Source organism: Eupeodes corollae, chromosome 1, assembly GCF_945859685.1.
Source record: "Eupeodes corollae chromosome 1, idEupCoro1.1, whole genome shotgun sequence".
NCBI lineage: Eukaryota > Metazoa > Arthropoda > Insecta > Diptera > Syrphidae > Eupeodes > Eupeodes corollae.
In genome coordinates this window covers 109,628,622-109,646,507 of record NC_079147.1, presented here as the reverse complement: position 1 = coordinate 109,646,507, position 17,886 = coordinate 109,628,622, and the positions used below count along the sequence as shown (strand labels likewise).

General features: G+C 35.0%; 2 protein-coding genes across 2 annotated transcripts in view; both read right to left on the bottom strand.

Moving 5' to 3' along the window:
- The window catches only part of LOC129943321 (peroxidase), a 102,917-nt gene extending 100,497 nt beyond the window's left edge, over positions 1-2,420 (bottom strand). Inside the window, exon 1 of the mRNA XM_056052664.1 lies at positions 1,634-2,420. Within this exon, the coding sequence (XP_055908639.1) occupies positions 1,634-1,644 (11 nt within the window). The 5' untranslated portion in view covers positions 1,645-2,420. The remainder of the gene's footprint in view (positions 1-1,633) is intronic.
- LOC129943324 (U-Kazal-Dg21.2-like) overlaps positions 1-17,886 on the bottom strand; it is a 219,569-nt gene that overhangs the window by 106,799 nt on the left and 94,884 nt on the right. The window lies entirely within an intron of this gene.

The following is a 17,886-nucleotide window of genomic DNA, read 5'->3' as shown; positions in this document are numbered from 1 at the left end:
ATAAGTAATATCAGTTAAATTAATATACCGAATAATTTATTGAATTCATTGAATTATCTACAAAACTCACACTTGATCTAATCCGTATTCAAATATTGTCATTCTGTTATTTTTTTATTATTATTTATGTATTTTACATACAATTTATGCGTTTCCAACATATTGACGACAAATTAATTGATATGATTAATAATACTTTCGATGCATCATTTATATTAAGTGTTAATATTTTTCTTAACATATTCCTCACTCAATGATTCATTTCAATAAGAAATATCATTTATGCAAAACAAAATAAATGAATCAGATTCAGGTCAATATTACAATAAAAATGTATATTAAGTAATATACCTATAATTTTATAATAAATATTGATGAACTTTTTTTCGAAGTCACTGACCATTTAATTTTGTGTTTTTCTTATTTTGCTCTTCCTAAAAAATTTGTTTAGTTTCGTTTATTATTTATACATAGCCAATAATAACATAAATTATTTTGTTAGATTTTTCTTCGATTACTATTAATTGAAAAATTATTTTTATTTACTCGCTATACTAAATAATAATTAAAATTACACCATGTTACCTCATACATAATTTTTAACACACTTAAATTTTTCTCTTTATGGGCAAAAAGCTATTCACGCGTCTGGCGTGCTCATATATTTTTACGACTAAATTTATTGAGTAAGTATGTAAAAAAAATAACGTATAAAAAGATAATGTAGGTATAACCAAACTGTAAACCTTGCTGGCTTCATGACCTACTAATCGATTTCCAATGCAAATATTGTGAACAAATTCATACAAAACAAAAATACATAAATCCACCGACTGTAGGTATAATTTTAATAATATTTTTATTTGTCTTCCAGCATCACCAACGCCAGTAGTGTGTATCTGAAGAATTAAAGAAGACAAGATAAATAAACTCGAACAGATTGGTATCTTTTTATTTTCTTCAGATTTTCATGATTATCTTTGCATCAGACATATAATACGAAAACTATCTACTTATAAGACAAAAACAACCATAAAGAAGTCAATAAAAAGATATACCTACTGCCATCATCAGATCTACAATGTTTACTGTATGGCTCTATTGACCCCAATCGCCTCAAATACGAACAAATACGATCATCAACACTGTCTGACAGACTTAAACTCATAAAAGCGATCTAAAAAAAAAACATCACGTACCGCACATATGTATAAGATACAGATACAGATCAATAGTTAGATTCTTCTTTCCTTCAGAGATGTATTAGAATAAGAAAATAAGAAAAAAAGAACTATACTCATAAGATACTTTGTGGCTAAAGTGTGGTGCGTCGATGGTTAGGGTTACACAACCTATATTCTGTCGGTTTGGTGACATAGTAATAAAATCAACCTACAAAACTCATGTGTCATATATATGTTAATTTTGTAACGGTACCTGCGTCCTCCACGACACGACACCAAACAAAACGAAACGAAAAACAAAACCTCTTCAAGATACTTAAATTCTTCCTCAAAAAAGATACACGCCACAAACAACTCAAATAAAAAACAAATAACTTGCATTGAACAAATATAGCGATTAAGTGCAATTAAAAGTATAAAATGTATCTTAAGAGCTCTACCTGACTTACCTTATAATCATGATGTTAGTTTGGCTCTTAATTAATCCAATTATGGTAACGGATAAGAAATAATAAGACAACAACAACACCAGCGACAAGTAATGCACTAAAAAAGTTTACCGATCTGATTAGCTATACGCGCGCTTAAAACCAATGCAACGCAACGTCACTGGATCTTTAATTTTTTGAGATAGATCTGAAGAAATATTTTTCGAGGATATCAAAGGCTTGTTTCTTTTTTGGAATGAGAGTGAAAAACAATTAAAATTTCTTACTTTCAATTCTGATCACAAATTTTTATAAAAAAAAAATAATTTCAATTTAAATTCAACACATGCACTCTTAGAGATACTTTTGGGATTATGGCTTTCTTTTTGTTAATCAAGAAGCGACGTCGTCGTCGATCGGCCTTAACTTAATTTTGAATGCACTTCCTTGATCAAAAAATTAATTTACCCCGACACTTTTATCATATTTGTTATTTAAATTTAATAATTATTGTTAATTCAATCAAATTTCAATTTCAGATACAAAATCCACGCCACGACCAAAACGAAACTACAAAATTCTGTTATTTTTTTGAGCGACAAGTCTTTCGGTGTTAAGCCAAAAACTGCGAAGTCCGTGTATGTAGTGTGAAAAGTAGGTATATTTTACTTTCCAACCATACCAGCGAATGTCCAACAATTAACTGACTTCTTGGCAACCAAGTCGGTGAAGAAAATCCTCCAAGTTACCATCGAAGAATTGTCAGCAAAAGCCATAGGCAGCCAGAGCTATAACCAACCAGCCAACTAACCAACCCACTGACACCAACATATTACAGTAAATTTCTGTATATGGGTACAGTGGGAATGTGTAAAAGAGTTGTCAGCTAAAAATTGCTGGTGCTTTGTAATAGTGCACGCTGCTGGAAAGTTTGTAAGGTAAGCTTTTATGTTGGTAAAATACTGATACACTACGTTTCCATTGATATAGGTCAGGTGTTTATTATTTTCTTTGTAACTTTGGTTACCTTCAGTCTTCTGGTTTTTATTGTTCAATAATTCATTAGTTAGTAGCAATTAGGTCTGAGCTTTTTGATTATACAGGGTTAAAAATTTTGGGGTTTCAAAAGTAAACGTAAAGACTTATAAAATATTTGTTTTCATGATATTTTCTATTTACTATGAAGTTTGAACGTTGACATTATGTTTGAAAAACTACATCATCGATTCTTTTGACGTCACTTTCGACCACTTTTTGACATATACTAGGCGGTATATCAGCCTTGACGACTTGACGAATGTTGATTTTAAGTTCTCAAAAGTCCAGCGGTATGAAATCGCATGATCTTGGTGGCCAGTTGATATCGCCACGAGCGACGAGAAATTACGTCGACAAGAAATGGCTGTTCCAATAAAGCCATATTCGCTCGAGTTATGTGAATTATGGCACCGTCTTGTTGAAAATACATATTCTTTAAGTCGTATTCTTCAATAGAAGGCATAAGAAAGTCGGTTATCATATGACCATAACGGTCCGAATGGACGGTAACAGTCGTTCCATCGTCGTTTTCGAAGAAGGTTCATTCACATAAACTCTAGGACATTTTACAATACACATATTTTGTGAAACGAAATTCTATCCATTCTATCCGAAAATGTTTGTTGGAAAGGATTCCATATGACATCATCATACTCAAGTAATGATCTAACTAATGAGTTATATAGAGATGTAAGCGTGTAGGGATCCGAAAACACAGTTGAGTTTCTTTTAATGAAACCAATCATAGAGTTGGCTTTAGCAACAATAGCATCCATGTGCGGAAAAAATTCAAATTTGGATTCAAAGGAGACACCAAAATCCTATACTGTAACAGTTCTCTGAAGAGCGATACGATCAAGAGAATACCCAAACTCATAATTGGAGAGTTTCCTAGAGACAGCGATAGCGAAGCATTTCTTGACATTAAGTTTAAGACAGTTAACCAAACACCAGTTTTATAAATGATCGAGGTCTATTTGGAGATTAAAGCAATCATAAATAGAATTCATTTTTAACAACAATTAAGATCTTCAGCATGTATGAGACACTGGCTGAACCATACGTTTTTGTTAATATTATCAATAAAAATAAAAGTGGGCCAAGATGACTGCCCTGGGGAACTCCTGATGTATATTTAAAAGATCTCAAAGTTTGATTAATTTTGGAACCCTATCAAGTAAAAAAGATGATATACACTGAGGGAGATTATAGTGAACCCCAAAGTTATAAAGCTTACGAAGCAGTATGTTGTGGCATACGGAAACAAATGCATTACTAAAATCCGTGTAGATAGCATCTCCTTGACTTTGACTATCTATACAATTAATAACGAAAGAATAAAAACATGCGGACTAATGACAGTTGATCTACCCGATATAAACTCATGCTCAGCATCACTTACATGTTCTTTTACGAACAAATGAAGTTTGGTCTTTACTAAACTTTCGAGCAATTTAGGAATTGTGGAGAGGCTTACAGCCTCTGTAATTTTCAACATTATTTTTTAAACCAGACTTATAAATTGGGGTTAGAAAAGGAGAGTTCCATTCGTCCAAAAATATTCCGGACGATAAAGATAAGTTGAATATAATTTGCAATGGAATGCATACAGAACCAGAGCATTTTTTTAAGACAAGAACAGGAATGCCATCGACACCAGGATTGTGATTGGGTTTGAGATTCTGAAGACCATTTAATTCTTCAGATAATTCTAAGTGTATTGAGGCAATATCTAGTTTAGGGGCAATATCTGAAAGAAAATCCAAGTTTCCTTGTGAGTAAATTGATTAAAAAAATTAAGCAAAAACATTGATAGTTTTATTAATGTCAGTAGACTAAAATTCATCGTATTGGAATGCCAATTGATTTCCTTTTACAAATAATAGAACGATTCTGGATCGTTTCGGATCACTTTTCAAATTAGGCTCAATATATAAAATATAATTCCCGTGAAAGAATTTGCTGAGAACCATTAATTCTTTACAAAATGATTGTTTGTCATATAAAGTTTTTGACATTTTATACTTGATAAATGATTTATTTTTAAATGAGTCAGCCTTTTGACGAAGAGGAATCGACACATTTGGATCTTCGACAACACTCCCCCTTACAGCAGCAATATTTTCTATTTTTGTAGTAGGTTTAAACAATTTGTAAGCTTGTGCGATAGTTAATCGATACGTTTTCGTTAATGTCAGACTTTCAGTTAACAAACTCAAATTGGTTTAACAACTTCGTTTGACAGATGTCGAATTCCAGCGCTATACTTTTGAAAACTCAAAATGGATAACTCGTTGTAATGCGATGTTTTCTATCTTTTTTCTGCATTCTTGTTGAATGCTCTAGGAAAATAAGTCGTTAATATAACTTTTAATGAATTAATATAGAATTTTCCCATTAGTTATTTTCCCTATAAGAACCCGCTGCTTAGCGAGCACTTTTGAGGCTGTTGTTTTCCGAGATTTCATAAGTAAAAAATACGATATTGCTAAAACAGGCAACGAAAAAATAACTACTTTTAAGAGAAAAAAAATTCCAGCCACAGATATCTTTTAATTTAAGACCCTAATACTTTTTTGTTGGGGCCTGTGAAAGATAAGGCATTCCTGAAGAGTATTATACAAACAAATCTGCTTGTGTACTTCAATAGGCTATACAATGACTCTCGGTTTGAGATGGATCAGAGTTTAGAGACTGTGACTGGTTTGAAACGATAGCTGATGTTCCCCAGGTCTACTTTTTAAATCCAAAAATGTTTGATTTGTTTATTGATGATTTCTAAGTTTTTAATTTATTTTTCTTAACAACTTATTAGATTTTGATAATTATAAATTAAATATTTAATGGAAATGGTATCCGTATTTTGAATTTGAAACGAAGAAAAAAAAAACATGGATTCCTCTGTAGGAGAGATGGAACCACTCATTTAACAATGCTGCTGGAGCTGACGGCATCGTTGTCGAACTATTAAAAGTAGCAGGCGATGACTTGGCAGGGGGTATGTACCAACTCATCTGCAAAATATGGTCGGAAAGAAAGCATGCTCGATGAGTATAATTTCAGCAAAATTTACCCAATACTCAAGAATGGAGACCTTCTGAATTGTGCCAACTACAGAGGTATCAGACTCTGCCACAATATGTGAACTTCTAAAGCCGTTCGTCAACAACCTGATAGGTCCTTATAGTGTAGTTTTAATCATTCACCAACATTCATGGAAAAACCCAAATTTCATTTTCGATACCCACCATCTCTTTATCGATTTTAAGGCTGCGTATAACAGCATATATATCGGGAAGAGCTTATATCTAGAGCAATATCTAGTTTTGGAATCCATGTCAAACTTATTCGTTTGTGCAGATTGACGATGAAGAATGCACGCTGCTCAAAGTCGGAAAAGAACTCACCAATTTATTTGATATCAAAAAAGTTTTTAGTCATGCCACTTGTTCAAAATCGTTTTGGAAAGAATTGTGCAAAACTCAACCTTCAACCCTAGAGGCACAATCTTCCAAAGGTCCACCCAATTACTCGGATACGCCAATGATATTGACATAAAAAAAAGATCAAATCTTGATGTCAGTGGAGCGTTTTTGTTGGCAAGACCAAGTATATGCTGTCATCAAAAATGGTTATTGAATGACAAAAGACGCCTTGAACAAAACGTCACCATGATCAGCTATAACTTTGAGGTAGTTAAGGACTTTGTCTACCTAGGCACCGCTATTAATTCAGAAAACGACACCAGTGAAGAATAACTCTTGTCAAATTACTGTTTCTTTTGAATCAGAAGGCAAATGCGCAGTAAAGTCCTCCCTTGAGCATCTTAAATGAACATCTATAAGACACTCATCATCCCGGTTCTCACCGAGGCCTGGACTCTTTCAAAAAAAGATGATACCGTTATTGGATGGAAAAGTGTGATTTTTGGTCCCGTCTTCATAGATTTAGAGTAAAGAAGAATATACAACGTATGTATGCGCTGTACAGAAACAATGACCTACTAAAATAAATAAAAGTCCAACTACTTAAATGGCTGCGGAAATGGACATCAACGTTTCAACCTCGAAGGTCTTTGAATCGACCCCAAGGTTCGGCGCGCAGTAGATATGACTACTATTAAAAAAAAATTATAAGGAACATTTCTAATAACTCTTAACTTCTAAACGTGTTTCCTCGAGCTTTGAAATCAAGTTTTAAATATGTTGTCAGAAAAAGAAACAATTTGAAGAATAACTTATCAAAATTATATTAGTTATATAGTGATTTATTCGGCCTCAAGCCATCAAGACGTAGTGTAACTGTGCAAACTTAAACGAAAAACAAACCTCTTGAAGTGGTCTTTCTCTGACAGTCTTGTTGTGCTAAGCTTTTTTGGTATTTCGTTGTGCTACGATGCGATATGGCTGGCTTGCTGGCTATCAAAGAAGGAATATAGAGTTTGCAATGCAAGAGATCATGAGTGATCTCGAATAATAAGATCCATTGTAATCTGACGGATTAACTTTGGCTTACAGATGCAATATGCTTAGGTAGGTACTATCGAGTCATGTGATGTGTCTCTAGTCTTTAGCTTACCTAGTGTTTGTGGAAAAGCTCGATTTACTTTTTTTTTGGGTAAGATACTTTTTTTCTTCATTTTTTGAAAGTGAAGAGAAGAAGCGGGTTATGATTGTGGTTGTTTATTTTTGTTTGATTTGTGTATCTTTTTGTTTTTGGGGGATTGCATTGCATCGCAAGTGAGAAACGTGTGCTGTTTTATTGGAAGTGAATGTGTGTAGTGTATGGTGCATGGAAATCTATTGGAAGGCATATTGGAGCTGAAGTTGGTGGCCCACCACGTAATACTACTTGTAATAGGTACCCCGTGACTCGTGATAAGTTTGTTTTAGTTTAGTTTAGTTTTGTTTTTTTTTTTTTTATTTTTATTTTCATTTTATTTTATAAGAGGAACTCGTGATATACACTATGCAAAATGATGGGATTGATTGATAAATGATTGATTAACGAAACAGTTAAAATTATTACGTGTTTATCTTTTGTTACCTTCAGATTTATCCTTTATTTAAATAGCTTGCCATCCGTTTGTCCGTTTGTTGATTTTTCTATAAGTTTAACAACATATTAATAATAACATTTTTTGTGAGATAAAAAAAGGTTGGAATAAATACACCAAAAAACATTTCTTATCGGTTTTTTTTTTAAGGTTTTCGTATTTTGTAAATAAAAGTTGTCAATTTGAATTTTTCTAAATAATTAACTGAAAGCTAATCACAATATTTTACATAGAATAAATAAGGTAAATTTTAATATCTATTCCTATTCCTGTTTATGAGATTTTAAGTCGAAAAAGTAATTTTTACCAATTGAAGTTTTTGAAATATTTAACGTTGACACAAAAGGTTTACATAAGATGAAATAGCCTTCAAGTCAATACATTCATTCGTTCCCGAGATATTCGAATCATCCATCAATTTTTAACCATTCTGTTTAGTAACTTTTCTGTAGAGTTCCATTCTTTCAATTTAGTTGAAGGTCATTTCTCCATATTTTGGTTTTATTATGAGGCGTTGCATTACTAAAATGACTTTACAATCTATTTTGAATAAGGACTTAGATCTTTAGTATTTGTTCAGTTATCACGAGAACCCAAGCCAGCAACGTCTTATATTTGCTGATAAGTTTATTGAAATACATTCAAATGATCCGAATGTTATTGGAAAAGTCACATTGAGCGATGAGGATTGTCACATTTGAAGCTCGGTAAATGAAAGAATTATCGTTGAACGGGATTCAAATCCTCTGGCGTTTTGGAGGACGAACTAGAACTTTCATTTTTATCAAGATGAACTACGACGTGTAATTTCACACACATTTCCTGATAGATATATTTTTTAAACATTAATTGATTTCTTTTAAAAATACTTTCATATTTCTGTCGCATCTCTAACTAGCTTACTTAAGGTGGCGCTACAGTCCGGGGAAGACCTGAGCCTCAACCAACATGCGTCTCCAGCCAGCACGGTCCCCAGCTAGCTGGCTCCAATTTCGCACACCAAATTGGTTGAGGTCCTCCCCACCTGAGTGCGCCACCCGAGTCGTAGTCATCCTGGAATATGCGCAGTCCCACGGGATTGGATGCGAAGATATTTCTGGGCTGAAGCGTTAATGTCAATTCGTTCTACATGACCCAGTCATGTAAGTCGTTGGACTTAAAACTAAATATTTGGTCTATGGTGGATTTCCCTGGTCTGAAGCCACACTGATGATGACTTATCAGGTTGTTGACGAACTGCTTTAGACGTTGAAATAATACGGAAGAAAGGATCTTAGATGCTATATTCAGGAGACATATGTCTATGTAGTTGGAGAGGGCGTCCTTTCTTGTGTATTGGTAGATGAGCTATGCCATCAGCTCCAACAGCTTTGTTGTTCAGTTTCGATATAGCTATCTTCACATCGTCTAGGTCCGGTGGGTGGCATTGTTGTTCTAGGTTGAGTTGTACTAACTCCCTTTAAGCGGAATTCGATTCGTCATAGCCGTTATAAAACATATTCTCAAGATGGGCTGTGGTTCTACTACGATGTTCCCCTGATCGTCCTTACAAGCTTCGGTTCGTGGCTAGTACCTTTGGAGGTTTTTTACCTTTTGGTACAATTTACGAACTTCATTCATGTTGTAACTTCCCTTTTTCTTCTCGTTCGCGGGCTTCTCATGCGCCCATCGTAGAATCCGGTGTTCCTCTCTCCTCTTTCTGTTCGTAGAGTTTTGCCAGCAGCTCTAGTCCTTAGTAGTACCCGTAGCATGATGGTTAGTGCGTTAGACTGTCATGCCAGAGGTCTTGGGTTCGATCCCTGCCTATGGCATCTAAAGTCTTTTCACGGCTACTGCCTCTTGCGAGGAATTGACAAATTCTCCAAGAGTAACTCTTGTCATGAAAAAGTGCTTTCTCAAATTAGCCGTTCGGATTCGGCATATAAACTGTAGGTCCCCTCCATTCCTGACAACATTACTCGTACACAGGAATGGTTGAGAGTTGTAAGTCACTAGGCCCTGGTTCTATATGGACTGTTGCGCCACCCAACTTCTGGTCCTTATGTTCAGCGCAGTTTTGTGTGCATGTTTCATGCGCTGGCTGGCACTTGTCGTTCGCTATGGTGGCCGTGTGAAAACTAGAACTTAGGAGGAGGTATCTCTAATGGCTGCAAGACAATGTTTCCACTGGTTTTTAATACTTAATGCAGGCAGCATAGGTCCTCTTAAGATGTTGTAAGAGACTCGCTCAGAAAAGGTTGTGGCAATCTCGTGTGATTGTAGCCATCTAACTTTGAATTTTCTCACAATACTTCCATGTTTTGCATGGATCGGGATGTCTACTACTTTTCACTGGGGTTAGAATCCAATATTCAATTGAGGTAATAAGCTCCAGTCCAGATGTTCACAGCGGCGAGGTAATAGTAGGAGTTGATAGACTAAAGTGGGTTCTGTGAAAAACATGTGGACGATTGTTTCCTCTTGAATGCCCCTGTCTACCATTAGAACACCAAATCAGTAAATTCTTTTTATTTAGATTTTAAATTTCCCCGAACTCTTTGATTATTTCCTATATTTGCAGTCAACTAATAAAAGATTTTAAAGTCCAAATTTGTTATATCATTAAACCAAACAATTCTTCTATTTATGAAACAAAAGTGTAACTAAGCTACAGATATGAGTTTTTCAAAACCACATTTGTTTCTTAAATCGCCTTATAAACGGCTTTATATAATAAAAAACGATTTTACTAACGATTTATTGTTAAATTTCTGGGTCAATATTTGTAAGTACGTATAAAGCTTTTATCTTTCTTTCATCTTTCCCCCAAATATAAACAATATTCATCACCTAACATTGACAAAAGACACGCGACCTTGCATCTTAGGCCGCATTTTGTAATAAAATCTTATTTAACACATAATAATCACCGCATCTAGTTTTCTTTTATTCTGTCTTATAGATTGTGTCAAAGTCGCAAATTCAATACAATAGCTCCATCAAGGTCGACTTTTGTATTTTTTTACACTAAACGATATCATTCTATTGTTTGTCATCTACTTGGAAGCGTGTGCTTCACAATCCGTCTTCACCGTCATGTCATCACCGTTATCGTCAACATTTATAATAATCTAATGAAGATATTGAAACCTTTTATAAAAATATAAATAAATTAAAAGCCCATATAATCAAGCACCAAGTGATTTTATTGTCATCAGATCTCTTGAGCCATCATCGAATCGAATCGCCATGTAACTGAATAAAACTTTGCAACTGGATAAAAAGAATAAAATGCCAAATAAAATTTCAATTAAAATTCATTGTCAATTATTATTTCTTAAGCTCAAGTTTCTTTGTCTTTTATTTATTTTATACACAGGTATTACATTAATTGGTTGTGTTGTCACTATATTGACGTTGACGATGACGACGATATCGATGTTGAGTGTGATTTTGTCTTATGAAAAGCCGCTATTGATTTCATTTAAGGTGCGGTATTGAATTTTTCTCTGTTGTGTACAACTAAGAATTTCAAATTAAAAACAATGTTTTAAGTTGTTTATAAAAAAATGTAGTATTTTGAGTACTAGTTTGTCTTGAAGCGAATTGAATAATATTTCTAAATCATCAGAAATTGTAATTGTTTTTTATATTGAGTTCAAAAGGTAAAAGCCTATTTGTATAGTTTTTCAGAAAGTGTTTACAATAATAATAATAATATAATTGATTTAAGTTTTACTTTCATTTTATTTTTACCAAAATCACTTCTGTCATTTCCTGATAAATAAAATTAATTGATACATAAGACGAATCATTCTATACTTAAGTTGATTTTCTTTTTGCAAGACTGTACAAATTAAACTTACACTACTTTACAAAAGGTCATAATTTTCTTGTTTTAAAAGATTTATCAACGAAGATATAAAAGGATTAAACGACTTAAGAGGCTTTACCTCTTGAGCACCTTATTTGGCTGGAAACGTGTGGAGCTTGCAAGTATCGTTCAGTCTCTAAAAAATGTATTTCTGACTAAAAGTCAGTTCAACGATTTCTTCTATTTACTAATATTTCATTAAAAAAATACTATAAATATGCTTTTAATAAAGAAATTTTAATTTTTCAATATTTCAAGTTTAATGTTAATATCTAGTATACTCTACTACTATATCTACTATAAAAGTCTGATTGTGAGATAATACTTATTTTCTTACGTCCCTCCGGAATGGGTTCGAAGACCTTTTTCGGTCTGAAGCGTTGATGTCCATTCGCTCTACAAGGCTCAGCCATTTATATGGTTGGAGTTTTATTATTTTTTTTTTGTTGTGTCTCCTCCACTCTTAATGAATGCAGACGGGACCAAAAATCTCGAAGCATTTTAAGACTTTCTCATCTATCTTGAACATAGTGCAAGCCTCAGTGCCATAAATGAGAACCAGTCTTATAGTCGAAGACTTAAGATACTCGACAGAGGATTTTACTACTTAATTGCTAAGTCCAAGGAAGCAGCGATTTGCAAGACTTTTTCTTCGTTTGATTTCAGAGCTCGTGTCGATGTCTGAATTTATAGCAATGCCAAAGTCCTTAACGACCTCAAAATTATAGCTTTCTATTGTGAGATTTGTCCAAGACGTCGTTGGTTAATGTCTTTTATTACCTCATTAACCACTTATCGCATCTTCTCCACTTCCGTGGCAATGCTCGTACATATCTCCACCAGCGTTGCCGATTTTTTTTATATCGGGCCTCTTTTGAAAATAAATCGGGACATTTTCGTCATTTCGGGGCCAAAAACAAAAATGAAGATCCTATCGGGCCATTTTGGCAACACTGCGGCTCCACTGTCATCAAATTTTGATTTTTGTCATGAAGTCGCATGACAAAGCATCACCTTGTCTAAAGCCTTTTTTGACTGTCTTTGTTCTTTGGTAGCCGCGTAGGTCTATTCCATATCCCCTAACTTTCCGGCTGCACGTGGTCTGTGAAGGGTCCTAACATTACATACAGATTCGAAATTCGTTATCCTTATTTCGTTTGCTTGGTTTGTCGTCAATTATTAATCCGTCCGTATCCGAGGCTCAGAGCCGGATTTAGGGGAGGGTAATCAGGGCGAAAGCCCCAAGGCCTTTTTTTTTTGCGTACATTGTACGTACATGATGTAATGTCCGAGTTTAATGAAATGAAATTCAAGGTTAAATAATTATAATGCTTCTATAATTAAATGTAATTCAACTTTATAATAATTTAATATGAGTTATTTAATGCGCAGATGTCGACAAGTTGAAGGAAGAAAAAAGTGAAAAAAAGGAAATATTAATATTATGTCAAACTTGTAGGCTCGTACAGAGTTGTTCGATAAGCCGTGTTCAGATGTGAGTGGATTTGTGCTTCAGAGAATTATTCATAACAATTTGATTATACATATTAATATTAAATAACAGAAATCACTGATCTATATTTGTTCACTTCAATCAGACAATCAGTGAAATATCAAAATGGAAACACTTCCAATTCACTACCCATCTTAAGGGAGTACTCCAATCGCTTAATGGCTGAGTGGTGTGGTACTTGCCAGCAACCTCGCAGGTTGGGTGTTCGATCCCGTGTCTCGGCAATAGTTTTTTCTCATATATGTATATGTATATGTATATATATATAAATATGTACATAAAATTGCTGTATATGAAGAATCGGTGTTCTTCTGATTGAGAAATTGTCGGAGAAGAAAAGCGGCCAGTTTTTAGTCTGGAAAAAGCTATACGAAAGCCTTAGTCAATGGCTATTCGGAAATCGAAGAAGCTCTAACCAGCATATCTTCCAATAAATATCAAAAAGACATCGTGAGGAATGAAGCAACGCACTTTCTACAGAAGGTGAGTGGCCTCGAAAGCGCTCTGTTTGCAACATTTTGGAACTATATCTTGGAGCAATTCAACGCTACAAACACGATGCTGCAAGACCCGAAAATGATTTTTGAATCGGCAATGCGTGCACTAGAATCATTGAAATTATTCGTGGACCCCAAACGAAATGATTTTGATAAATACAAGGAAGTAGCCAAAAACATATCCCATACTAATGAATATGTACAATCACGCACCTGCACCAGAACGAGAAATGTGAGGTAAAATCTGCTCGATTACGGGAAATCACAAGACGCAAATCTGTCACCGAAGGAAAAATGCAAGTGCCCGCCTTCATCCCAGTAAATAGCTATCTGTTTCTCTTACTGAATGATTGCATGCCTATAAAGCTGCACATTCGAGATTAGGATTCCTGAATCACATCGAGGCGATAGATGCTGAAAATTTGCAAGCTGCAACAGAGGCATTGGTAAAAGTGTATCCAGATGTTTTAGAGATTAGTCTTGGTAATGAGTTGGTTCAATTTATGTGTCTTTGATTGACTCAAACAAAAAGAAACAGGATTATGGAACAGATCAATCGTCAAGCATTGAGAATGTATTTGGTTATGATGGTAACAAATTACACTGGAGAGCGCTCATTTTCAAAAATGAAAACTATAAAAAATAGGTTTCGAACAACGATGGGACAAAGCCGTCTATCGAAGCTTTCTCTCCTGAGCATTGAAAGCAATTTACTCCCAGAACTCAACGAAATTATCAGCGAAAAAAGCTCGAAAGATTCCGTTCGTTAAATCTAAAATTTAATTTTGGATAATTGATTTTTTCGTTTATATTTATATGTGTTTGTTCAATACTAAAGAAATCTACTTGGTTTCAAAGTAAATTATTTATTGAAAAACTCGAGTGAAAAAAATGGTTTACTTTCCGACGGGGCCTCCGCTTCTTTATTGCCTCGAGATGTCTGGACCTTTAAATCCGGGCCTGCCGAGGCTTTGTGGTGCTTCGCAACTAAATATTTTCACTTGGTCAATAAGTTATTCCATCCACATAACCCACAACCTTAAAAGAAGAAGTTAAACTCCAAGAACGGGGAGCTGGATAAACCACACCTTACAGGGCTGGGCTCGAAATATGTTGTAGAAGCATTAAACACTGCCGCTCGAACAGCTGAAATTCCTCTATCTGAAAAAAGGCAACTTTGAACGAACCACACAGGACAACTATAAACAATCATCGACCGTATAAGGGCCTTGTAACAAATTACCTTCACTCTGGGGTCAAGCCGACTGCTAACAGCCGTTTCGTAAGAGCGAAGGCTCCTCTGGGCCTGGTCAGAGCAGCATTTATATGTCTATCAAAATACAAATATTGGTCTAACCAGATACCTAGGTACTTCACTAATGCGCCAATTCTTGGACGTATCTTTCGTGGCCCTATCCAACGGAGTCCTGAACCGAATTGTCACCGAATTCTGGACATTTATGTTCAGTTTCCAGCCGTGTCAATGTCGCTAAATCTTGTCGAAAACACTCTGCAAGAGAATTCTAATACCTTCAGCCTTTCGGGCCGATCTGTTCGCAATTAGAACATCGGCGTGACAACAAACTTTCTACCGTTAAGCATATCATAAAGTGTATACAACAATGGTTTGGTTATGCCAAGCCTGCTCAGTTTTAGGTAAAGGCCCTCTAACCATACGGTGTCAAAAGCATTTTCCAAATCAACCAGAACAGCACCTGTGCATTGTTGTTTTGATTTATTCCATTGATATCAGAAACGAGTTTAAACGCGAACTGTTTATCCGGAATTATTTTGTTGTCCGCAGCCAACTTAGTCAGAGCCCTATTAATGGTTTTTTCGAAAACTTTGCTGATGTTCGGAAGAAGACTTATCGACCGAAGATTTGCGGGTTGGAGTTGTCCTTTCCCTTTTTCAGGAAAGCAGTCTGAATAATGAATATTATCCAGTGCACTATTAAAGAGTGTGAAGTATATGTCAATTGCGTCCAGCGGTAAATGTCTTGGTACAACGTTGGATCTATCGTCGACACCTGCTGACTTTTTGTTATTTATTGAGTTGAAGATGAGCCGAAGCTCAACCTTCGTTACTAACAAGGGACTTGGTCCCGTTTGCTCGGCGTTTATGGCATTTGCCAATGAATCGTCATTGAACCGCATGAAACCGCGGTTCTCAGATCGCCATTGTGTCATATCATTTCGAAGGTAAAGGCTCTGTTTTCCAGGTCGTGGTTGGGGCGTATGCTAACATTCACCTTGTACACTTACTGGAAAGCAGCTCCCACCGCCTCCACTTTTTCCTTCGGATCTTCAATTATATAAAAGTCATCGTCAAAGATTGTTTCTTCTGGATCTATTTGCGCTGTCCTGAGTACGTCCCTGTTCTCTTCAGTTCTTTGGAGTTTCAGAGACCGAAGGTCATTATCGTTGTCCGTATAAGTTTTTAAGTCTTGTCAGTAAGCCACTCTTGTGCCTACGTAGTGTGTCAATAGTCGCGTTTCTGTAAGCGTCCATTTGGTCCCGTTCTTTGAACTTTAGTATTGTCCGTTCCATCGTTCGTTTTATTGTTTCGTCCATCTGTTGTAAATGTTGGTCAGTTTCTATATTTGTCAGGCTTCTGTTGTTTGGTGGGGCTATGTCACTCGAACAAAGTTCTCTCGCTAGGGCGTTGGTAAAACGTGGCCACAGTCCAAAACAATAACCATCACTCCACGGATACCACATCGGTCTTATAAGAGTTTAATATTTTGATTCTGTTTTTGTTTCTTGTCTTCAATACGGAAAGATAATTCCTTGCTCTCTTTAACAGCCTTTCTATGTCTACATTTTCCAGATTTTATTTTTAAACTCCAAGCATGGCTTGATATAGAAGCATCGGCTAAAAGTTTTATATCGTCTGCGTACAAAAGTGCTTGAGGCCCAGAATTTAAAAATCAAAATGCCATATCATGTAAAAATACATTCAATAATTTTGGCCTAAGTAAAGTTCCCTGAGCAACTCCAATAGAGGCTGTGAAAGAATTTGAAATTCTTGAATTGAGAACACTATTTATTATTCTTATAAGAGCTTCAGAACAGCTCAATCTCATTAACTAGAAGATAACACCCGTATGCCAAATAGAGGTGCTTCCAAATCAATTTAAAAATCGTTGAAGAGTTATCTAAGCGTGTGTTTCAAAAGTCTATTAATTTTAAGACTGTCTTGGGTCTACAAAAACATCAGCATACATAATCCCAAATGCACTAAGCTTACTCTTAACATCGACTTGTTTCTGTCCATCGATATGCAAAACATCCTTGACAATATCTATTCCGAATTCTTTCATTCTTGTAATGTTAACAATCTCTTTAAAAGCGTGCGGTGAAAGTCTAAAATTATTAAGACGTGTTTTAAACTCTTGGTCAAGACCATGCTTCACTATGTCCTACGAATAAAGTTGTTGATACTCTGAGTTGCGTTTGATTAAATGTCTGCGAAAGATTCTTTTAAATTTTCTTAATCAAATGTTTCGAATTTTTAGAAGATTCTAAGTAAGATCTGAAATATTTTTGTTTATCGTGTTTTAAATTTCTAGAAGTTGAATTGTCTAAAATTGTCTCAATCTTTGTATCTATATTGGAATGGTCTCTCTTGTAAGCGTATTGTAGAGTCTTATTCTAAATAGATCCCAATCAGTGTTTCCAAACTTGATATAACATTGGAGTGATACAAATGTTGGATAAAGGCCAAAAACAAATCATTTGAAAACATGGGAAATGTTTTGCAAAGCCTTTTGCTGTTATTATTTGAGGTTCGCAAAACAGAACTAGATGTAAAGAAGTCATCTTATATTGATGAGGACTGCGGAAATGTTGGTCTAAAACGAGATACAAAATCAAGGTTTGGTGCCGAGCTGAAAAGATGTCATTATGGAAAATTAGGTTGTTGAATTTTAATTTTCCATCAACGATAAAGATAGAAGTTCCTCTGCAACCGTCTCGTTGAGATGTTTTCCATATAAACGTCTAGTCTTTAAATTATCATTACTAAACGAAAAGAGTTGATTTTTTACTATTTCTCTAAAATGTGTCGATTACAAATTTATACATCCTCGTTGATGCAACATCGCGCAGAAACACAATTATTTTAAACAACCCAAAAATTCATTTGATATGCTTAATGAATTTTTAAAATTTTTACTTATGGTAAACTTATGTAGTGCTTTTCCAAAATAACTTTCCGGCAAAAGAATTCCCATCACGTTCTATTTCGTTACACTTTGATGGGCGGGTGGTCGAATACCAATGTTAATTTTCACTTAGATAACAAACAGAAGCAGTA